Here is a 22,674-nt window from a genome sequence, read left to right as displayed (position 1 = left end):
GGCTTGGCTTAGAAGAGAGCTCTTCTGTTTGGCTGTCCCCAGGGCTGAGCCAGAGAGCAGAGGTGGGCGCAGTTGCCAGACCGTGCTGGGATCTCTGTGTGGGCCCTTGAGGCATGCTGCACATGCACATGCTCACTGCATGAATCCACCCCAGGTAACGTGCTATGAGCCAGCTCTTAATCTTGAGTAAATATCCCAGCGCAGCTATTCCATGCTCCTACAGCTTATCTGCTCTGTACAGCACCTGTGAGGCCTCCCCTGAAGTCCTTGGGTCCCACACTTCAAGAGGGTTGCGGATAGTCTGGAAAGAGTCCAGCACAGGGCAACAAAAATGATCAGGGGCCTGTGAGGCGGGACTGATGAGGAAGGGCTGAAAGAGCTGGGGGTATTTAGTGCAGAGAAGAGAAGACTGAGGGGGGATTTGATCAGTCTGCAAATCCCTGAAGGGCGATGGCAGAGAGGCTGGGTGGAGATCCACTTTTCTCTGTGGCTGTACAGGACAGGACAAGGAGCAGTGGCCTTAAGCATCGTATCACCCATCAACTCGCTAGGACCCTGGGTTTCCTCTCTCCTGGCTGCCCACAGCGCGGGTGCAGCAAGCGCTTCTCTGGGTGGCAGCATTGGAAAAGCTTTGCTCTTCCTGGCAGCACAGGGGAGGTGGAGACTTGCCCGTAACTCCCTGCTGTGTCCCACTTGCCAGTGCCCGTGCTTTGCATAATAAGCTGGGGTGCCTGCTTACAGCCGCAAGGTGCTCTGGCCTGGGCAGGGCTCGCAGACTCCTGAAAGGATGCCCATGTGATGGCAGGGTGCTGCAGTGACTTCCTAAAGCACGGGCCTGGAGTCTGCAGGGCACGGCTCCGTGGCTGTCTGAGATCCCAGGAGCAAACAGGGAAAGGAGGGATCTCACACGGAGAAGTAGAAGGCAGGGTAGATGGACTCCAGCTTCTACCTGACTTCAGGCTGACCTGCCTAACTATATCATCCCAGCCGGCTGGCATGATGTAGGTCGAGCTGGTCCTGCTTTGGGCAAGGGGTTGGACTAGAACAGCGGTTCTCAACCTTCTTCGTACCAGGACCCGTTTGGAAACATCAGTGGCCAGTCCCGGCCCAGCGCCCCTCGCTCCCAACCTGCTGCCCCCAGGCTCCAGCCTCACAGTGTGGGGCAGGGGTGGGCGTGTGGAGAGGTGGGGGGCATGGGGACCCCAAGCAGCCCCTTGCAAGCTGGAATTCTGCCAGCCTGCAAGGAAAAAGCCACGGTTTCCCACGTTTTTCTTCTTTACAGGAGAATCCATTTTTAAAGTTTGCTCATGACCCTTTCCTATATTCTTGCAACCCACTTTTGGGTTGCAACCCATGGATTGAGAAACGCTGGGCTAGATGACCTCCTGATGTGTCTACCAATCCTCATACTCTATGATTTAAGCTGCAGCAGGGGAAACTGAGGCTGAGGCTGAGGAGGGACTTTGTGACTCTGAGGGGGGTCAAACATTGGAACAGTCTTCCTGGAGAGGTGGTGGCTCTGGCGGGGGTAGTTTCCAGTGCCACTTTGAGGTCAAGCTGGAGCACAGATTGGTACTCAGATCCTCCAGGAAAACATGGCCACCACCCCCCAGTCACTGGCATTTTGGTCTATCACCATTTTTTATTTGTTACAGCAAAAACAGCATCTGCCCCATCCCACCTCGGCTTCCCTTGTGCTTTTCTGGAACGTTAGTAACCAAGCAAGGCCCAGAACAGGTTGCATTTTGGATCCAAGGTCCAGAACAAAAGTCCAAGATACCAGGCTCTTTGCAATAACCCCTCCCACTGGCCAAGCCACATAACAGTGAGTGATAAAAACCCATGTGACTTCTTCCCCACTGCCCCTCACCCTTGAAAAGCTTCTAGCTATGTGCTCAGAGGTGTGATCTGCTGCCGTCTGGGGCTCCCTTCCAAAGCTGAGCTGTGCTGCCGCCTGGCTGAGGGCAACAAAGGATCCTGCCTGTGCCAAAGCATGACCTGAGGATGCTGAAGTTCCAACCAGAGCATCTCCACTGCACAGCTCCAGCTCCAGCTCCAGCTCCAGCTCCAGCTCCAGCTCCAAGGATGTCGCTGCCTAGATGCCCTGGGCAGGTTTGGGCTGATTGCGGGTCAGCACGAGGTCTGCCCACAAGGTCGGCAGATAGGAGACGGGGAGGTAGAAGAGCTTGGCGTCCCAGCCGCAGGAGTAGCGGGTGCGGGGGTGCTGGGCCGTCAGCGCGTGCTCCATGGCGTCGGTGACCAGGTGGAGGTTGGGGCTGGCCAAAGAGAACGTCTTCTGGATGTTCTCAATGTCTGCGCAAAGGGAAATCCAGCAGTGAGCAGCCAGGCTGGGCTGGGTCATGGGAGCAAGCAGCAGAGGAGCACAGTAGGACAATCAGGGTGCCATCATGACAGCAGGGAACGGGGGCTGGAACTGGGTACCTCAGGCTGTCAGAGAAGGCCTCCACGCCATACTTGGAGAGGCAGTAACCACCTCCCATTACAGACAGCTGGCCAACTGCGCTGGACATGTTGATGACATGGCCCCTCCTGCCCCTTAAGTACACACGACTGCGCAGGCCCCATTCTGCACCACCCAAGGGACAGCAGCAGTGCACCCTGTTTGCACATGGATGGCAGTGTGAACGCAGCCCTGGCTTTCACTGGACTTTGCATGGGCAGAGGATGCCTAGGCCAGGCTGGGGCACTGGCGCAGCTCCTATTGCCATGGCTGGGCACAGTGGCCATGGGGGCTGGGGTCTCCCATCAGTCCATTCCCAAGACTGGTCCCTGCCCTGCCCTGGCAAAGATCCCCCCCACAGGGTTTCAGCCCTTAAAGCCACCACGTTCACACCCCAGCCCCCAGAACCTGCCCCTCGGACTCACAGTAGTCAAAGTAATGCTGCCCATAGGCCTCCTTGACCTCTGGGAGGGCACGGCTCCACACCTGCTCCAGGCTCTTCCAGATGTGCTGGGCCTCTAAAATGGGTGTTTGGAAGGCGCCTGGCTCAATGATGGAGACCTTGACTCCAAAAGCATGGAGCTCGCGCCTAGAATGCAAACGGCAGGGTGAACATGGGGCACAAGCACAGCCATCGCCTCCCAGGCACCCAGCGTCCAGGAGGTTGCAGGGTGGGTGTCTGTGGAGGCCCAGGAGAGAACATGGGACAGGGGGGCTGGAATTGGGTACCTCAGGCTGTCAGAGAAGGCCTCCACGCCATACTTGGAGAGGCAGTAACCACCTCCCATTACAGCCAGTCGGCCGATTGCGCTGGACATGTTGACGACGCGGCCCCGGGCTTTCCGCACCAGGGGCAGCAGGCTCAGCGTCACCTCGATCAGCCCAATCAGGTTTACATCCAGCACCTTGACAAAGTCAGCCTTGCTCAGCCACTCGTTGGGGGCAATGGGGACCCCAATGCCAGCGTTGTTCACCAGGCCCCAGAGCCCTGCAGAGGGGAGAGCATGGGAGGTTTGGGCTGGCTCTGTACCTGACCCAATCCTGCTCCCAGAGTGGGAGCTTCATGGCTCAGTTCTTGCCCTGCACCTCCCCTGCTGTCTCTGGTGAGGAGAACAAATCCCTCCTGCCCTGAATGCGACATGGCGAGAGTCCGGTTTTGACTCAACAGCAGATTTCCTCGATCCAACCTCCTTCCCAGGAAGAACTGTCCTGGACGGAGGAAGGTTGGTCCCAGCCTCTCCCGTTCTACAGCTTGAGCCTCTGCTGGAGCTGACAAGGGGCAAGGGCAGGCAAGGGCTGGGGCATGGAGAGGGTCGAGAGGCAGCAACCAAGGGATGTGAGAGGCTGCAGGAGACTGAAGAGGCAGGGGGAGGTCAGTGGGACCTGCTCTTTTCCATGTTGAGAGCTCCCTGGGGATGAGTGGGATGGTCAGGACGGCAGCCCCCCTGTGAGGATCACATGGTGCTCTGGGGATGAGCCGCAGTGAGGCAGACAGGCAGGGAGCAGAGTATTTTGAAGGGCCCCGGGTAAATACAGCATCTCTCTCCACCTGCCCCCTTCTTTACGGGCTGCCTTTGCCCCTAGGAAGAGCGGAGTCTGGGCTGTGGGGACCTCTAGGCAGTGCCCCGTGGGCGTTTCATGCTCTTATGTTCAAGGAGGCACTGGGCAGGGAGTCAGCATCAGGGTTTGGCTGCATGGAGACCAGCCCAGAACCAGCCCCCAGCATGGAGCAGAGGGCAGTGCCAGGCCTCACCTCGGTCCCCCACCTGCCCCTTCACCCAGGCGGTGGCCGTGGCGATATTGTCGGAGTGGGTGACGTCCAGGATCACCGTCTGCAGCCTCCCCGACGTCGCCTCCCGCAGCCGCTCGGCCCCCTGCTCCGTCAGGCAGGCCGCCAGCACCCGCAGCCCCCGCCCGTCCAGCTGCTTGGCCAGCAGGTGCCCGAAGCCGGAGTCGCAGCCCGTGATGAAGACGTGCTTGTCCGGGAGGTTCCCGACCGTCTGCCGCTCCCGGTGCCATCGGCGCAGGAGGTACAGCGCCAGCAGGGCCACCAGGTACAGCCACATCCTCGCGGTGGTTTTTGGCTACAAACAAAGTGACTCTAAGCTGAAGCCGCTTCTGACTCCTGGTTGCTGTCAGCGATGACTCCTTGTACCTGTACGGCAAAGTCCAGTCCCTCTATAGCATCTCCTCCACCTGGAGGGAGGTGGGCAGTGGAGTCCCCCCGAGCTTGGTCCTCAGGCCCACACTGTTCAATTTCTTTATTAGCGACTTGGACAAGGGGGTGAAAAGCACCCTGTTCAGATTTGCTGACAACACCTAGATTGGGGCGAGGTGGGCACACTAGAAGGGAGGGACAGGATACAGCTGGACCTGGACAGGTAACAGGGGTGGGTGAGTGTGAATAGGATGGGATTCAACACTGACAAGTGCAGGGTGCTGCACATCAGCAGGAAGAACCAGCAGCAGACCTACAGGCTGGGGAACTCCCTTCTCAAAAGCACGGTGGCAGAAAGAGATCTTGGAGTCATTACTGATTCCGAAATGAACATGGGCCGCCAATGTACTGACGCGGTCAGTAAGGTCGACTGCACCTTGTCCTGCGTCCACAGATGCATCTCAGGCAGGTCCAAGGAGGTGATCCTCCCCGTTTATGCGGCACTGCTCAGGCCGCAGCTGGAGTACTGCGTCCAGTTCTGGGCGCTGCACTGCAGGAGGGATGTGGACAACATGGAGAGGGTCCAGAGGAGGCCACTCGCATGATCAGGGGGCAGCAGGGCAGGCCTTATGAGGACAGGCAATGGGACTTGAACCTGTTCAGCCTCCACAAGAGAAGGCTGAGAGGGGGCCTGATGGCCATCTATGAACTTACCTGGGGGCAGTCTATTCCAGACCTTGGGGCTTGGACAGTGAAGAAGTTCTTCCTCATGCCCAGCCTGAATTGGTCGCAGCGGAGTCTGTTAACGTTAGACCTCGTCATCCCTTGGGGCGCTCTGGTAAATAGATGTTCCCCCAGATCCTAGTGGGCACCCCTGATAAACTTATAGGCAGCAACCAGATCCCCCGAGCCTGTGCTTTTCCAGGCTAAAGAGCCCCATAACTCTCAGCTTCTCATCATAAGGTTTGCTTTCCTGCCCTCTGATCACGCGCGTGGCTCTCCTCTGGACTCTCGCAAGCTTCTCCACATCCTTTTTGAATTGCGGAGCCCAAAACTGGACGCAGTACTCCAGCTGCGGCCTCACCAAAGCTGAGTACAGCGGGACGACGATGTCCCGGGATTTGCTTGAGAAGCATCTATGGATGCAAGCCAGCGTTTTGTTCACTTTAGTAGCCGCAGCATCGCATTGCAGGCTCATTTTCATCTTGTGGTCGGTCGTGACCCCCAAGTCCCTTGTCCATAGTACTAGCCAGCGTAGCACTGCCGAGCCTATAAGCGTGCTGCGGGTTTTTCTTTCCAAGGTGGAGGACCTTGCATTTTTCAGTGTTGAACACCATCAGCAGCTGTAGCAGGAGGGGGAAATAATTTTTAGTACTGAATTTGGCTACTGTAATATTTTGGTTATTTCCCTGGCACAAAAGTGCTGGTATAACTTGGAACTGATATTCATGGGAAAAATAGTACAGTTTTATCCAAATACTTCAAAGATGTTACAATGTCCCAGCAATATGAATGTGAACAAAGCTTTTAAAGTGAAAATCTGAGGGAGAAATTGTCCCTGCGAAGGAAGAAAAAAAAGCAAAACTCCTTTTTAAAATGGCAGTGTGGTTAAAACTGTAACAAGGGTATTAGCATCCCAAGAGCTCACATTTAAAAAAAAAATTGTAAAGGTTCCCATTTGAATTGCCAAAATGGGCCTTTGAAAGAATAAAATAAATATAGATCATTCTTGTTATTTAATATGTGTATAGAAATAATAGCCCCAAAATGTGTACGTTGCCACTGTACATGTTAGTATTGTAAATATGATTTTACTCCAAGGAGTTTTGTGTGCACACTTTTGTTTTTATAGAAGCTATAGGGTAAAATTCAATCCAGTAGCAAAGGTGACTGATAGAGCACAAGGCCTTGTTACCATCAACAGGTCTTCCTCACCTAAGTGACGGCTTATTAAAAGGTAATGTGTGTTTTTTAGCAAGCCAAGGGGTTTTTAAGGCTATAAAGAAAAGTGCTGGGCTGGAGCCTCACCCCAGGCAACATGCCGGCCGTGCCCACCAGGACCAGCCCGGCCTGCACCAGGCACCGACATGAAGCCCCGCGCCCGAGGGAGCTGGGACCAGGACTGGCACTGCCCACAGGGCCTGGCGGCGTGGCGGCGGGTGGAAGCAGGTCCTTTCACAGGAGAAGCACCGGTCAGTCCTGAGCGGCACACCGCTCCAACGCCACTTCTGCTGGCCGGTGCCGACCCGGGCGGGCGTCAGCTGTGTGCTGCTCTGGATGGGACAGACCCACCTGGGCTGGCACCAGCCAGCAGAGGTGGTGGCGGAGCCGTGTGCCACTCAGGGCTGACCAGTGCATGCAGGTGAAAGTGCAGCTGAGTCCCTGCTGCTCCGGCGGGCTCGTCCTGTCCTGAGCAGCACACGGCTACTCCTCTTCCCACACACCATGTCGGCAGCGTCAAGCTGATGCAGTGCGTGTGGGAACTGTGTCCCTTCCCCAGCCCTTCCGGAGCCATTAAGAAGCTGCTGAGGGGCTGGGGGAGGGACAAGATGTTTCCCGTCACAGCACAGAAAATGCCTTGGAGGGCTGCGTGTTAGACAAGCCAGCTCTAGCAAGACAAGTGAGATGCTCGCGCACACTGGCCAGAGCAGGCGTGTGTCTGTGTCTGGCAGGAGCCCACCCAGCACAGAACTGGGCACCCGCACGTGTCCGCAGACTCCTCAGGGCTTTGCCTGAGTCCTGGTGTCTGGGAGGAACTGAACAGGTTCCCTGCGCTTGCAAGCAGAGCAAGTCTTCCTATGTGGCCCTCCCAAGGTACAACAGGCACCTCAGGGGAGGCTGTGTTTGCTCAGGGATATGGAGCTGCTTTACCTCTGTGCTACGCACACACATGCACACATGTGCTCACACACGCGGATCCTGGTGGGACTGTCCAGCAGCCTCTTTGCTTCCTTGTACTTGGCAGGACGAGGTGGCAGCTGGGAGCAGTTGGCGACTGCATCCCGGGCAGGCTGCCTCAGGCGGTGCCTTACCTTGGAAATCTGTGTCCCAGCTCTGGAGACCCCCGGCAGTGCTCCCGCTCCCAGGTGCTCTGCAGACTAACTGGAAGGGAAATTCTATCTGCATGCGAGGTCTCCACCCTGGATTTCAGGTCCCACCCAGTGGGTCATCCTCCTTCCTCTGCTGATTAGCAAATTGTGAACAACTCCCCCAGATCAGGATGGAGAAGGGAGCTGAGACAGCAGCCATGTGATGTCTGGAAAGGTGAGTCCTTTGAGTTGGTGCATGTGAGCACACGTGCGTGCGTGAGTCCAGTGTTGGTATTTCTCCCTGTGGGGAGCCCAGGAACAGATTTCTGCTTGTTCCTGTGCCTCGAACAGCCTCTGTAGTGTTGATTTTCTTATGTGAGACAGACCTGGGGGCAGGCCTGAGGTCAAGGATTCAAAGAGATTGGGACTGAAAGGGCATCTTCTCAGGCTCTTGTGGGTAAAGTTCAAGTGTAGTCATCGCTGCGTTGGTCTAACGCCTGAGCCAAGATGGATTGCAAATGGCAGTGTGTAGTGGAGGGTGCACCCCGATCCAAATGAGGACAGGACTGCCTATGAGAGCCTCATAGTTAGCTTCCCACTGGCCAGCTTCTAGCGGGAGGATCTCATCTACACACCAACTTCATAGGAACGGGGGACTCTTCCCTGGCTTGCTTCTGAGGCCGTTGACTGAGAGCAAATGAAACTCGGAGGCATCCGAACCTCAAGCCCCTGGGCTTGGGCCTGTACGTGGGATGCCTGACAATGGATTTGGAAGTATCTGAAGCCCAGACTTGAGGTGGAGGGTACTTGCCAGCAGCAGGACCACATATGGTTTTTGAATGATTCAAAGGATTCAGAACTGATCTGGCTAATGTGACCTAGAACATGAAAAATGTTCCAAAATATTTAAAAAAAAACCCCCAACCCAAAAAACTCACCTGACCCCTACTCAGGAGCTACATGCTCAAAGGTCGAGCAGGGAGGCAGGCGGCAGGTTTCTTCCTATGTCCTGGTGTCCTTGCCTCTTGACTTGGACAGCAGATAGGAAAACCTGGATATCCCAAGCTCTCAATTGTCCTGGTGGCCCCAGGGCATGGGAGGGACTTGCTTTGTGCGGCCTCTGCTGAGCCAAAGAGCAGAGAGGGGCAGAGGTGCCCGAACCAGCCTGGTGGGAGTGGGGTAAGTGCAGTCCTGAGCCTGGGCATGGAGAAACTCTCTCCTGGTATCCAGGGCAGAGAAGGTGCTGGCTGCTAAGGGCTGCTGTGACCCAAGCCACCCGTGCGCTGGCTTCAAAGGCCAAGGAGGTGCCTGGTGGGAAAGATGTGGACCAGGAGAGACCCAGCACAGGCAGGTCCCCGTGGCCGGGTGGTGGATTGGGCATAGAGCTGCGGGGACAACCTGAAGAGTGGAGGTAAAGGGGCCTGCCGCCACTGGTTACTGGAGCGTTACTCTGTTGTCAGGCTCTGTGGCCAAGGGGCTTGTGTGGCCAGCTAGGGACCAGAAAGTGTCATAGATTCATAGATGCCGGGGTCAGAAGGGACCTCAACAGATCATCGAGTCCAACCCCCTGCCCTGGGCAGGAAAGAGTGCTATCCAGCCTTCTCTTAAAGACCCCCAAGGGAGGGGAGAGAGTTGCGAGCTCAGTCCTGGGTGTGTGGCCCTGAGCTTTGCAGTGGGAAACTGCAGCTCTCTTCTCAGTGTTGGAGGCTTGAAACCAAGGCCCTGCTTCGGGGAAGCTCTGAGCCCTGCCTGCCGGAGCCCGAGATGCTGCTTACAGCGCCAGTGAGAGCTGCCTCCTGAGAGCCTGGCTTGGATGGGCCCTGCCTGGGCAGGAAGGCCTGATCTGCCCCTGGTCTGCCTTCGCCTGGGGAGGACAAACTTCTTTGGTCCCTGTCCCCAAAGCACCTGCAGCTGTCAGCTCCAGGGAGCAACCCCTCTGCATATGTCCCAGGCGGGCCCAGGCTGGGGAGGGAGGAAAGCTCACGTCCTGGGAAAACATCATCTGGGCTCAGGAAGGTGGCTTTGTTTAGGATGGCTTTGTTTAGGATTGCCTATGGATCAGGGTGTCTCCACATCTTGGGCAATCATGCAGTGGCAAGGAGTGCCGCCTGCCTGAACAAGTCTGTGCACAGAGTCACCGGGAGAATTTGCAGGGCTGTGCCCCCACCCCTCTTCCCACCAATCCCTTAGCATCTCCAGGGTTTGGTCTTTCATCCACCACCTTTATGTCTTTGTTACACACAGAACAGCATCTGCCTCATCCCCTTTGGTGGAAACGTGCCCCAGCTTCTCTTGCCCTTCACTGGAACATGAGTCACCGAGCAAGGCTGCTGCGTGGAGCCAGCTCACCCGACTCTTCCAACACCCCCTTCTTCTGGTGAAGGTGTGTAACAGCAAAAGACAGGGACCTGCATGACTCCCTCCCTACTGCCCCTTCTTGTATAGCTCCAGTGTCCCGTGCTCAGAGGTGTGGGCTACTGCTGCCCGTGGCCCCTTGCAGAGCCCAGCCCCAGCGGTGTTTGGATTTCAGCTAGAGAAGTATGGGTGCACCTCCCACAAGTGGCGTTAGGACACCCCGGTAGCACCCAGGGCATCTCCCCTGCGCGGGTCCTGGCTCCCTGGGACCTCGCTGCCTAGCTGCCCTGGGCAGGCTTGGGCTGTTAGCAGGTCTGTCCACGAGGGGGGTCGGCAGGTAGCTGAGGGGAGGTAGAGGAGCTTGGGGCCCCACCTGGTGGGAGCAGGAGTAAGTGCAGATATAATCCTTGGGGGAAGCAACCGCTCTCCCTGCTCCGCTACTCAGATGGTGGGGGCCCCAGGGCAGGGAAGGGACTGGCTGCCCGAGGCTAGTATGGCCCAAGCACCAGCAGCCGTGTGCTTGTTCCAGGCTTCAAAGCTGAGGGAGTTGCCCAGTGGGAAAGATGTGGACCAGGACAGGCCTAGCATGGGCACATCTCAGTACTGGCGTTGTGAATTGGGCATAGAGCTGCAGGGGCAGAGGGGGCTGCTGTCACTGGGCACTGGAGCATGGCTCCACTGTCAGCCCTGGAGGCTTGAAACCAAGGTCCCATCCTTCGGGGAAGTTCTGAGCACGACCGGCCTTGGAGACTGCGATGCTGCTTGCAGGGCAGGTGAGAGCTGCCCCCCAAGAGCCCAGCCTAGACGGGCCCTGTGGAAGAACGCCATCCCAGTCTTCCTAGACTTTTCTATTAGGTTTGTCCTTGCCCGTTGTCTTCTCCCCTGTCTGTCAACCGGTTGCTAGGCAGCCAAGTTTACCTCCCTGACCTGGGCCAGGTGAGAGGGGGTGGACGGAGGTGTCTGGGCTCAAGCTCCTCTCGCTCTCGCAGGTGAGCAGTGATTCTTTTGACATCGATAGTTGGCACCCCACCACACCTGGCCGTAACTGGGTTTCAGGGGTGATGTCAAAAGGACTGTATAAACCTATGACTGCCCAGCGGGAGGAGAGGAGCCATATTAAGGGTCACACAGCAACTGGAACATCTGCAGCTCTCAATCCCTCTCTCTCTCTCGCAAGATGCAGAATGAGTAAACTACCTGCAGCTTATCTAGAAATATAGCCTACTGTAACATAGAAGCATATCAACCAGCTACCACGCTGACACTGTTTGCTTTAAGGTCATTCTGTGATACTTCCCTGTCCTGAACCCTTCCCCAAGCCGACCCTCCTTAACCAATAAAGCTCTGTGCTATATAACAAGTGTGGTGAACTTCTGGGGAGAGGGACTGGGTCTGCCTAAATGCTCCCTATGCTCAGCTGACTAAGGGAGGCTACTTTTTGTACTTCAGGCTAAAGGAAGCACCCCAAGTTCTCGCAGTGGATCAAGCTACCCCTCAAGCTCTACAAGGCCTGTGGGCCACAGGGCCCAAATAAAGATCAGACCCCGGGTAGTGGCAGCGCTTGCCCCGGCTTGAGGGTGTGCTCCACAAAGAGGGACGGCCAGACGTGAGGCACCCCAGGGGAGACACTCAGAGCTTGGTAGGTAGTCGGGTGCAGTGAGGTGGGTGGCTTAGTGCAGGAGGCCCCCTGCTGGTCCCCCACAGGCCCTGCCTAGGAGGGGGCCTGATCTGCAATTAGCCCTGGAGCTCAGACTTTAGGGACACGTGTCCCCCAAGGTGCTGGAGGCTGCCAGCTCCAAGGACCAGGCCCTACATGCATGTCACAGGCTGGCCCAGGCTCGGGGGGGAAGACAGCTGACTTCCTGGAAAAATGCTCACGGTGGAGGCTGAGGAAGGTGGCTTAGTTTGCCATTTCCCATGGATCAGGATGATCCTACGGCTCAGGCACTACCTGCACTGGCAGGGAGAGCAGCCTGGCCTAAAATGTCTGTGCAGGGAGTCACCCAGAGAACACACAACACCCCCATCCACCACCCCCATAAAGCCCCCAGAGTTCGGTCTTTCACCCACCACCTTTATTTCCTTGTTACACACAGACTAGCGTCTGCCCCATCCCCTCTGGTGGAAGCATGGCCCCAGCTTCTCTTGCCCTTTGCTGGAACGTGAGTTACTGAGCAAGGCTGCTGCATGGAGCCAGGGAACGGGGTGAGTGTCCAGCCTACCCAAGTCTTCCAACACCCCCTTCTGCTGTGAAAGGTGTGTAACAGCAAAAGACAAGGACCCACGCTACTCCCTCCCCACTGCCCCACGTTGTAAAGCTCCCAGGGCCTGTGCTCAGAGGTGTGGGCTGCTGCTGCCCATGGCCCCTTGCAGAGCCCAACGCCAGCCCCAGCCCCAGCCCCAGCCCCAGCCCCAGCGGTGTTTGGATTTCAGCTAGAGAAGAGCGGGTGCGCCTCCCACAAGTGGCACTGGGACACCCCGGTAGCACCCGGGGCATCGCCATTGTGGCCCCAGACTCCTGGGGACCTCGCTGCCTAGCTGCCCTGGGCAGGCTTGGGCTGGTAGCAGGTCAACACGAGGTCTGCCCACGAGGTCGGCAGGTAGCTGAGCGGGAGGTAGAGGAGCTTGGCGTCCCAGCCGCAGGAGTAGCGGGTGCGGGGGTGCCGGGCTGTCAGCGCGTGCTCCATGGCGTCGGTGACCAGGCGGAGGTTGTCACTAGATATCGCATGGAGAACCTTTCTGATCAACTCAAAGTCTGTACGGACAAAAAATCTGGCTGTGAGCAGCCCAGCTGGGCTGGGATGTGAAAATAAGCAGCACAAGGGACAGGGGAGCCCAGGGGACAATCTGAGCACCACTGTGGCAGCCTGGACACCCCACGATCCCTCCACATTCCCTGGGCCCAGGGACGTCCCACTTGGACTCACAGTGAATGAAGTATTGCTGCCCATAGGCTTCTCTGACCTCGGCGGGGACATGACTCCACACCTGCTCTAAGATGTTCAGCATGTGTTCAGAACTTAAAAATTGTGTTTGGAAGCCGCCTGGCTCGATGATGGAGACCTTGACGCCAAAATTACAGACCTCGCGCCTGGAATGGAACTGGCAGGGTGAATGCCTGGTGGGAGCCCAGCCCTGGGCTGAGCCACAGCCCTGCCACAGCCTCCCGAGCACCCGGCTTCCCATATACTCCAGGCTGGTGCATCCTTGTGAGGAGGCGGTGGGGAGCTGGCTGTGCCAGGGGAGCCCCAGGAGAGGACACAGGCCATGGGAGATGCAGCCCATTTACCTCAGGCTGTCGGAGAAGGCCTCCACACCATGCTTAGCAAGGCAGTAGCCACCTCCTATTATGGAGAGTCGACCGGCTATGCTGGCCACATTGACGACGCGGCCCCGGGCTCTGCGCACCAGGGGCAGCAGGCTCAGCGTCACCTCGACCAGCCCCACCAGGTTCACGTCCAGCACCCTGGTGAAGTCAGCCTTGCTCAGCCACTCGTTGTGGCAAACGCATCCAGAGATCCCTGCGTTGTTCACCAGGCCCCAGAGCCCTGCAGACGAGAGACTGTGAGAGCGCTGGGCTGGCTCTTTACCTGGCTTGAGCCAGCTCCAAGAGCATGAGCTCTGGGGCTGGACCCTTGTCCTGTGCCCCTCTGCTCACTCTGGTGGGGCAGCAACGCCTCCTGCCGTGACTGCAGGACGGTGAGAATCTGGTTTTGACTCAACAGAAGATTTCCATGATACAACCCCCTTCCCGGGCAGAACTGTCCTGGGTGGAGGGAGGTTGTTCCCGGCCTCTCTCACTCCGGAGCCCGAGCGTCTGCTGGAGGTGACAAGGGTCAGAGAAAGGCAAGCAGGGGCTGGGGCATGGAGAGGGTTCTCAGGCAGCCACTGATGGTGGAGGGGGATATGAGAGGCTCAGGACACCAAAGGGGCCAGGGCAGGTCACTGAGGATCTGCTCTTTACCATCTTGGGAGCTCCCCAGCGATGACTGGGACATTCAGGGCAGCAGCCCCCTGTGAGGGTCACACGGGGCTCTGGTGATTTCATACGTTTCATAATTTCATAGTTTACTGGTTTCTAGGGTCAGAAGGGACCTGAGTAGATCATCTAGTCCGACCCCCGCCATGGCAGGAAAGATCACTGAGGTCAAATGACCCCAGCAAGGTGTTCATCCAACCTCCTCTTAAACACCCCCAGGGTAGGGGCCAGCACCACTTCTCTTGGAAGCTGGTTCCAGACCCTAGCCGCCCTGACCGTGAAGTCACGCCTCCTGATATCTAACCTAAACCTCCCTCTGCCAGCTTGTGACCATTATTCCTGGTCACTCCTGGTGGTGTTCGGGGGAACAGGGACTCCCCCAATGCCTGCTGGTCCCCCCTGACTAGTTTATAGCATGCCACTAGATCCCCCCTCAGCCTTCTCTTGTGGAGGCTGAGCAGGTTCAGGTCCCGAAGCTTCTCCTCAGGTATTTGTCTGCCTATTTTCCGAGCCTGTCAAGGTGGGCCTGAATCGCCCTCCTGTCCTCGGGTGTAGACGCTTTACCCCAAAGTTTGGTGTCATCAGTGAACTTGGCCAGTCCGCTTCTGACACCAATGTCCACATCATTAGCGGAGCTGTTGAAAAGGATAGGCCCAAGGACAAAGCCGTGGGGGACCCCATTGCTCACGGCGCACCACAACGATTGACTTCCACCCACTACCACTCACTGGGTCCGACCTCGAAGCCAATTCCCCAGCCAGCAGACTGTGATGTAGCCGAGGCCACAATAGGCCAGTTTTTCTGTAAGACGATCATGGGATATCAGATTGAAAGCTTTTTTAAAGTTCAGATATATGACGTCAATCTCTTCTCCCTTGTCCAGGTGATATGTCACCTGGATGTAGAAGGAGATGAGCTAGGTCAGGGAGCAGAGCAGTTTCAAGGACTGGGAGTGAATAGGGTTTCTCTTGCAACCTGCCCCCTCCTTTAGGATCTGCCTTTGGCCCCTGAGAGATGGGAGTCTTGGCCGTGGGGACCTCTGGGCAGGGCCACGTGGGCATCTCGGGCTCTTATGTTCAAGGAGGCCCTGGGCAGGATCAGGGCTCAACTGCACAGGAACCAGCACAGAACCAACCCATGCACGAGCATAGGACAGCGCCAGGCCTCACCTCGGTCCCCCACCTGCCCCTTCACCCAGGCGGTGGCCGCGGCGATGCTGTCGGAGCGGGTGACGTCCAGGATCGCCGTCTGCAGCCTCCCCGACGTCGCCTCCCGCAGCCGCTCGGCCCCCTGCTCCGTCAGGCAGGCCGCCAGCACCCGCAGCCCCCGCCCGTCCAGCTGCTTGGCCAGCAGGTGCCCGAAGCCGGAGTCGCAGCCCGTGATGAAGACGTGCTTGTCCGGCAGGTTCCCGACCGTCTGCCGCTCCCGGTGCCATCGGCGCAGGAGGTACAGCGCCAGCAGGGCCACCAGGTACAGCCACATCCTTGCGGGTGGCTTTTGCCTGTAAAAAAAAGGTAATTCCAGGATTTTTTCAGTGACAGTCCCATTCTTATCACCCTTCATCTGATCTCCCCAGTTCCAGGCTTCTGGCTGGTGCAGACCCTGCATCTGAATGACGCCCGCTCTGGAGTGAGTCACAGAAGCCAGAGGAGAAGAACGGCTTGGAAGAACACCTGGTTGTGCCAAGAGTTGTCGTGTTGCCGGATGTTTTTTCTTGAACAAGAGGCCTCTTCTTCTCCAAGAAGTTCTGTGTGGACACAGGCACTATTTGGGCAGCCCTGGGGAGAGTTGACTACTGTTTTAGAGGCTGAAATTCAGGATTCCTGCCACGTGTATTATCTGTGTTTTCATTCCATCGGTTTGAGTGTTAACATTTCTGGTACGGCTCTGAAACACTCATCTCAAACCCACTGTAAGGGCTGGGGGCAGGTTGTGAGACCTCTTGTGTTCCTCAGCACATTCTACCAGCTGCAACTCTGTGTCCGGGCAAACCCTCCTAGCACGCACCCAGGATGGAGATGGGCACCCACATATGCCCACAGACTCCTCAGGTCTTAGGCTGCGAGAAGCTGAGGGACAAGACTGAGCCCTGGTGCCTGGGAGAAACAAAGGGACACCCCTAAGCTCGCAAGCAGATCTAAGCGTGCCATGTGTCCCCGCCAAGGTACAACAGACACTTCAGTTGAGGCTGTGTTTGCTCAGAGATGTGGAGCCTCCTTTACCTCTGCATTATGCAGGCACAGTGCATGCACACGCACGTGCACCCATGCACATAGATCACCATGGGACTGACCAACAGCTTCTTCATTGATATAGAAGCTGTTGGTCAGTCCCATGGTGTACATGGCAAGATGAGATGGCAGCAGGGAGCATCTGGCGAGTGTAATGCCCCAGAGCCACCTGGCTCTGACATTACCTTGTGATGGGCCAGCGGGGGGCATTCCTGTGCTGAGCCACCCACCTCACTGCACCTGACCACCTACCAAGCTCTGAGTGCCTCCCTTGGGGCACCTCATGTCTGGCTGACCCCCTTCCTGGAGCACACCTGCAAGCCTGGGATAACCACTGCCACCACCCAGGGGTCTGAGCTTTATTCGGATCCTGTGCCCCCTGGGGTACACAGGCCTTGTAGACCTTGAGGGTGCTTGGCCCACTGCAAGAGTTTGGGGTGTTTCCTTAAGCCTGAAGCACAGATAGTAGCTTCCCTTAGTCAGCTGAGTACAGGGAGCATAAGGCATGCCCCAAGCCCTCTCCCAGCAAGTGCACCAAGCTTGTTATAGTGGTTAAAGAGGGTAGGCTTGGGGAAGGGTACAGGTTAGAAAAGTATCAGGGAATACAGTACTGACTCAGTCACCTTTTGACATGCTTCGACATTACAGTAAGCTATATTTCTAGGTAAGTTTCAGGTAAGTTACTCACATGTTCATCTGGAACCTACAAGAGCTCCAGCAGCTATGTGCTCACTCCATGTTCCCCAATACGGCTCTGCTCCCTCCAGGTAGAAGGGACCCTTAAATAACTTCTTTGACCTCATCTTCCAGGGCCAGTCAACGGCAGGGGTTGTTTGATGCCGACAAACCAATTTAAAAAGCATCACAGTCACCTGTGACATGGCTCAAGCCCCTGCCCCCATGCCATGAGGTCAGTGCTTGAAACAATAAAGACTAGGTTCACTCTCCCTGGAGCTGCCTGAGGTTGTAGTAGCCATTACCCAGGGTAACCAGGTTGACAGGCAGGTGAGAAAGCCAAGACAAAGGAAAAGAAAAAAAACCACCTAAAAGCTGGAGGCTAGAAGAGGATTGTTCCACATACTTTACTCTGGCAGTCTGTGTCGCAGCCCTGGAGACCCCCAGCCAGGCTCCCGCTCCCGAGCACTCGGCAAACCAACTGGCAGGAGAAATCTTACCTGCACACAGGTCTCCGCACCCTTCTACTCAGGTCCTGTCCCATGGATCATCCTGGTTGGGACAGAGATGACTAGCGAAGAATGAACAAGTGCCCCAGGACAGGAGGGAATGGAGATGGTGGAGGGAGGAGCTGAGGCAGCTGCCAGGAAGAGATGTAAATGTGTGTCCTGGTGTCAACATTTGTGCCTGAGGACGGAGGAGGATTGCAGGTGCCATCCCGTGTCCTCCTGTCATAGATTTCAATGACATCAGGACTGGAAGGGACCTCAGAAGATCATCGAGTGCAGCCTGCTGCCCCGGGGGCAGGAAGTCAGCAGGGGTCTTAGGATCCCAGCAAGATAAATGTCCAAATGTCTCTTGAAGGCATTCAAGGTGTGTGTTTGAATCACCTCCGGCGCCAGTCTCTTCCAGGCCTTGGGGGCTTGGACAGTAAAGGAGTTCTTCCTTATGTCCAGCCTGAAATGGTCATGGAGAGTGTGTGACTGTTCGAGCTTGTCATCCCACGGGGCGCTCTGGTGAAGAGGCATGCCCCCAGATCCTGGTGAGCACCCCTGATAAACTTACAGGTGGCCACCAGATCACCCCTGAGCCTTCGCTTTTGCAGGCTGAAGAGTCCCACAGCTCTCAGCCTCTCATCATAAGGTCTGTTTTCCTGACCTCTGATCATGCGCATGGCTCTCCTCTGGGGAGAGGTGAGAGCTGCCCCTTGACAGCACAGCCTGGATGGGCCCTGCCCGGGGAGGGAGGCCGGGTCTGTCCTCACCCATGGAGGACAAACTTCATTGGACCATATCCCCTCAAAGCATCTGTGCCTGCCAGCTCCTGAGACTGGCCTCTGTGCCGTGTCCCTGGCTGGCCTGGGCTGGAGAGGGAGAAGGGCTCACGTCCTGGGACAATGCTCAAGGCAGAGGCTGAGGAAAGTGGCTTTTTTTGGCACTGCCCATGAATCAGGTTGTTCCCACAGCTCTGGCATTGCATGTGCTTGGAGGCACTAAGTCTGTGCATGGCGTCGCCCAGAGAACACGCAACCCCCTCCCACCGCACCCACCGCACCCACCGAGTTCCTAGGGTTCGGTCTTTCACCCGCCACCTTTATTCCTTTGTTGCCCCAGGAACAGCACCTGCTGTGTCCTGCCATGGTGCAAGCATTGCGCCGGCTTCTCTCACCCTTGGCTGGAACATGAGGCACGGAGCAAAGCTGCTGCGTGAAACCAAGGCCTGGGGTGAGTGTCCAACCTGCCCGGCTCTTCCAACACCCCCTTCTTCTGGCAAAGGTGTGTAACAGCAGAAGACAAGTGTGCGTAGCGGCTCCTTGGACGCACAGTGGTTGAAGTACTGCTGCCCATAAGACTCTTTGACTTTGGTGGGGGCATGGCTCCATGCCAGCTCTGGCTGTTCAGGGTGTGTTGGGAGTTTAACATGGGGGTTTGGAAGCCGCCCAGCTCAATAACAGGGATCTTGACCCCAACATCATGGAGCTCGCACCTGGAATGGACCCAGCAGGGTGAACGCGGGTGGAAGTACGGCCTTGGGCTGAGCCGCGGTCCCGCAGGGCAGGTGTGAAGAGGCTGAGCTGAGTTAGCTGGGCCAGGTAGTGCCGGGAGAGGACACAAGGCTGCGGGGGCTGCAGCCCACATACCTCAGGCTGATTTCCCGCTACGCCAGCCTCTCCCGTTCCACAGCCTGAGCCTCTGCCGGAGCTGCCAAGTCGCAGCGCCAGGCCTCCCTTTGCTCCCTGACCTGCCCTTCCCCCAAGCATTGGCCGCGGTGATGCTACTGGAGCTTTTGATGTCCAGGATCAGCATCCGCAGCCTCCCCGATGTCGCCTGCCTCCACGCCGTACTCGGGGATGCAGCAGCCCCCTCCACTTAGGGACAGCCTGCCGCCTCCTTTGCCGCTTACGTTGACGATGCGGCCCCGGGTCTCCGCACCAGGGGCAGCAGGCTCAGCATCACCTGGATCAGCCCCACCAGGTTCACCTCCAGCACTCTGGTGAAGTCGGCCTGGCTCAGCTCGTTGGGGCCAAAGCGGGGGCGACTCCAATGCCAGTGTTGTTCACAAGCATCCAGAGCCCTGCGGAGGGGAGACCATGAGAGCTCTGGGTTGGCCTCTTCCCTGGCCCAATTCAGTTTTTTGGGGTTTTTTAAGGGACCTTTACATGTTCCAATCCAAATCAGCGAAATCAATTCCAAATCCACGAGTCAGTCAAGAACCGTAAGTGGCCTGACTACCGGCAAAGATCCTCCACCCCACCTGGGGCTTCAGATGTTTTCAAATCCTTTGGCAGGCCTCCTACATGCAGGCCCAAGCACAGAGGCTTGGGGTTTGGATGCGCCCAAGTTTCGCTTGCCCTCAGCCAAAAGGCCCCAGGGGCAAGCCAGAAGGAGTTTGCCCTTTCCATAAAGAGGGCGTAAAGCCAAGACCTTCCCACAGGCAATGAACAAAGGAAAGTAACTATACATTACTTCCGCAGGTGCTACCCTGTATCAGAAATGCGGTTTTCCCCGAGTGTGACCAAGAAAACCGCACAGGTGGTTGTGGTATTTCCCCTGCCAGGGCTGGCTCCTTACCTGGCCCAACCCAGCTCCTAGAGCAGGAGCTCCATGGCTCTGCCCTTGCCCCGTGCATCCCCTGCGCTCTCTGGTGGGGCAGCCGACCCCTCCTGCCCTGACTGCGTTATGGCAAGAGTCCGGTTTTGACTCTACCGAAGATTTCCTCGAGCCAGTCCCCTTCCTGGGCAAAACTGTCGTGAGCAGAGGGAGGTTGGTCCCAGCCTGTCCTGTTCTGCAGCCCAAGCCTCTGGGGGAACTCACAAGGAGCAGGGAAGGGCAGCAGGGGCTGGGGCACAGAGAGGGTCCACAGGCAGTGACCAAGGCCCGAGGGGGACATTAGGGAGGCTGCAAGACACCAAAGGTGAAGGGGGAGGTCATTGGGGATCTGCTCTTTACCATCTTGATTGCTTCCCAGGGATGAGTAGGACAGTCAGGGCAGCAGCCCCCCGTGAGGGTCCTGTGGGGCTTTGGGGATGGGCCGCAGTGAGGCAGACAGACAGGGAGCAGAGCAGTTTGAAGGGATTGGAGTGAATACGGCTCCTTTCTCCAGCCGCCCCCTCTGGCCCGTCTTCCTTTGCCCCTGGAGATAGCGGCGTCTGAGCTGCGGGGACCTGGGCAGCGTCACTCAGGGTCTTGCGCTCTTATGTGCAAGGAGGCGCTGGACAGGGAGCCGGGATGAGAACCTGACTGCATGGGGACCAGCCTGGGACCAGCCCACCACAGAGCACAGGGCAGCACCAGGAGTCACCTCAGGTTTACACCTGCCCCTTCACTCAGGTGATGGCCATGGCCATGATGCCGGAGCAAATGAGGTCCAGGATCACTGTCTGCAGCCTCCCCGACGTCTCCTGCCACGGCTGCTTGGCCCACTGCTCCGTCAGACACGCCGCCAGCACCCGCAGTCCCCACCCGTCCCGATCCACGACTAGCAGGTGCCCGAAGCCAGAGTCACAGCCCGTGATGAAGACGTGCTTGTCTGGGAGGTTCCCGACGTCTGCTACTCCTGGAACCATCGGTGCAGGACATAGAGCGCCAGGAGGGCCACCAGGTACAGCCACATCCTCATGGGCAGCTTCTGGTTGTGAAGGAAGTTACTTTAAGCAGAAGCAGCTTCTGACTCCTGGCTGCTGTCAGCAAAAACTCCTTTTGCAATGCTCCAAGTGAGAAGCTTGCAGATACGGGCCAGAGCAGCCACGTGCCTATGTCTGGCAGGGGACATACTGTGACCAAGGTAATGCAGTTAAAATGGCACTGTGTAGTGGAGGTTTGCAGCCTTGTCTGCCTGCGGACAGGACTCCCTCTGACAGCCTCATAGTTAGCTTCCCACTGGCCAGCTTCCAGCGGGAGGATCTCGGCTACTCGCCGACTTTATGGAAATGGGATACTCCTCCCCAGCTTGCTCCTGCAGCTGTACAGCCTTCAAGTAGGATGCCCGCTAAAAGATTTGGAAGTATCTGAAGCCCCAGGCTGAAAAGTTTGGGGTGAAGGATACTTGCCGGTAGTAGGGCCACATATGGTTCCTGAGGAACTGAAAGGATTTGGAACTGATCTGGCTGATCTGGCTAGACCTAGGACACTAAAAAATTTCCTTTAAAATCAAATGTTAAAAAGGCAGTGTCTGGGCAGGCACCCACCCAGCACGGAGCTGGGCATCCACACGCGCCCATGGGGAATATGTATAAATGCGTGCCCTGGTGTCAACATTTCTGCCTGAGCGGGGAGGCAGGTCACAGGTGTCCCCCTGCGTTCTCCTGTCCTTGCATCTTTGCTCCAGAAAGGATAAACAACCGCCCAGGTCCGGAGGGACCCGGCAGTGGAGGGAGGACTGAGAGAGCAGCCAGAAGGCCTGTAAAAGTGTGTCCTGGTGTCGCTGTTCCTGCCTGAGAGGGGAGGTGGTCTTGTCCCCTGTTCCTTTTTCCTTGCATCCTGGCTCAGGCTGCTTATCGTCTGCAGTGAATCCTAAGCCAGGAGATGTCCGGGCCTCTCACTTGCCCTGCTGGCCCGAGGGGCTGGAAGGTACTTGCTTTGTGGGGCCTTAGCTGAGCCAAAGAGCAGAGAGGGGCAAAGGCGCCAGAACCAGCGGACCTGGCTCGTTCCCACCTGGTGGGAGCCAGAGCAAGTGCTGATATAACCCAGGTGGGAAGCAACCCCTCTTCCCTACCCCTGGTACCGAGAGGGGGCCATGGGTCACCGAAGGCGCTGGCTGCCAATGGCTGCTATGACCCAAGCCGCCCATGTGCTTGCTACGGGCTTCAAAGCCAAGGGGGTTGCCTGGTGGGAAAGACATGGACCAGGACAGACCCAGCGTTGGCAGGACCCAGCAGCTGGGCCGGGGATTAGGCATAGCTCTCTGGGGATAACCTGGAGCCTGGCAGGCAGAGAGGGCTGTCGTCACTGGTTACTGGAGCCTTGCCCCGTCGTCACCGCTGCAGGCTTGAAACCAAGGCCCCGTCCTTCCAGGAAGCTCTGAGCCCAGCCTGCCCTGGAAACAGTGATGCTTCTTGCAGGGCTGATAGGAGCTGCCCCCCGAGAGCACGGCATGGATGGACCTTGCCTTGGAGGGAGGCCTGATCTTGCCCTCATCCCACGGCTCAAACTTCACTGGACCCTGTCCTCCAGAGCGCCTACGGCTGTCAGCTCCGGAGAGTGGCCATTGTGTGGGTGCCCCAGACTGGGGAGGGAGAAGAGCTCATGTCCAGATGCCCAAGGCGGAGGCTGAGGAAGGTGGCTTTG

At 57.3% G+C, this 22,674-nt stretch overlaps 2 protein-coding genes and 1 pseudogene across 3 annotated transcripts; all 3 read right to left on the bottom strand.

The window, feature by feature from the left end:
* Positions 1–1,714: 1,714 nt before the first annotated feature.
* On the bottom strand, positions 1,715–7,703 carry LOC149860760 (retinol dehydrogenase 7-like). The gene is made up of 5 exons (XM_090052836.1): positions 7,652–7,703; positions 4,215–4,616; positions 3,191–3,449; positions 2,887–3,050; positions 1,715–2,313 (listed from the first exon to the last, which is right to left on the bottom strand). The coding sequence occupies exons 2-5, from the start codon at positions 4,525–4,527 to the stop codon at positions 2,096–2,098; spliced, it is 954 nt and encodes a 317-aa protein (XP_089908962.1). The 5' UTR covers positions 4,528–4,616; positions 7,652–7,703; the 3' UTR covers positions 1,715–2,095.
* A 4,834-nt stretch (positions 7,704–12,537) lies between these two features.
* On the bottom strand, positions 12,538–15,464 carry LOC149860759 (retinol dehydrogenase 7-like). Of its 2 annotated transcripts, none has more exons than XM_090052837.1 (4): positions 15,152–15,464; positions 13,293–13,551; positions 12,927–13,094; positions 12,538–12,775 (listed from the first exon to the last, which is right to left on the bottom strand). In XM_090052837.1, the coding sequence occupies exons 1-4, from the start codon at positions 15,462–15,464 to the stop codon at positions 12,538–12,540; spliced, it is 978 nt and encodes a 325-aa protein (XP_089908963.1). The 2 variants fall into 2 exon arrangements, with proteins under 2 accessions (XP_089908963.1, XP_089908964.1); XM_090052838.1 differs by having other exon boundaries at positions 12,538–12,758; positions 12,931–13,094.
* A 3,698-nt stretch (positions 15,465–19,162) lies between these two features.
* LOC149860758 (retinol dehydrogenase 7-like) lies at positions 19,163–21,001 on the bottom strand (annotated as a pseudogene).
* Between the last annotated feature and the right edge of the window lie 1,673 nt (positions 21,002–22,674).

Source organism: Crocodylus siamensis, chromosome 6, assembly GCF_052110815.1.
Source record: "Crocodylus siamensis isolate JL-2025a chromosome 6, ASM5211081v1, whole genome shotgun sequence".
NCBI lineage: Eukaryota > Metazoa > Chordata > Crocodylia > Crocodylidae > Crocodylus > Crocodylus siamensis.
Note: the sequence above shows the minus strand (reverse complement) of the source record. Positions and strands in the feature narration are given on the sequence as shown.

What these genes read in the sequence shown, in the direction of transcription:
- LOC149860760 (XM_090052836.1), bottom strand. Translation starts at nt 4,527, where the DNA reads ATGTGGCTGTACCTGGTGGCCCTGCTGGCGCTGTACCTCCTGCGCCGA. An exon ending in GGGGCAGGTGGGGGACCGAG is followed by an intron (nt 3,450 to 4,214) that starts GTGAGGCCTGGC and finishes TCCCCTCTGCAG; the next exon opens with GGCTCTGGGGCCTGGTGAAC. An exon ending in GCAGCATTACTTTGACTACT is followed by an intron (nt 2,314 to 2,886) that starts GTGAGTCCGAGG and finishes CCCTTTGCGCAG; the next exon opens with ACATTGAGAACATCCAGAAG.
- LOC149860759 (XM_090052837.1), bottom strand. Translation starts at nt 15,464, where the DNA reads ATGTGGCTGTACCTGGTGGCCCTGCTGGCGCTGTACCTCCTGCGCCGA. An exon ending in GGGGCAGGTGGGGGACCGAG is followed by an intron (nt 13,552 to 15,151) that starts GTGAGGCCTGGC and finishes TCTCGTCTGCAG; the next exon opens with GGCTCTGGGGCCTGGTGAAC. An exon ending in CAATACTTCATTCACTGTGA is followed by an intron (nt 12,776 to 12,926) that starts GTCCAAGTGGGA and finishes GCTCACAGCCAG; the next exon opens with ATTTTTTGTCCGTACAGACT.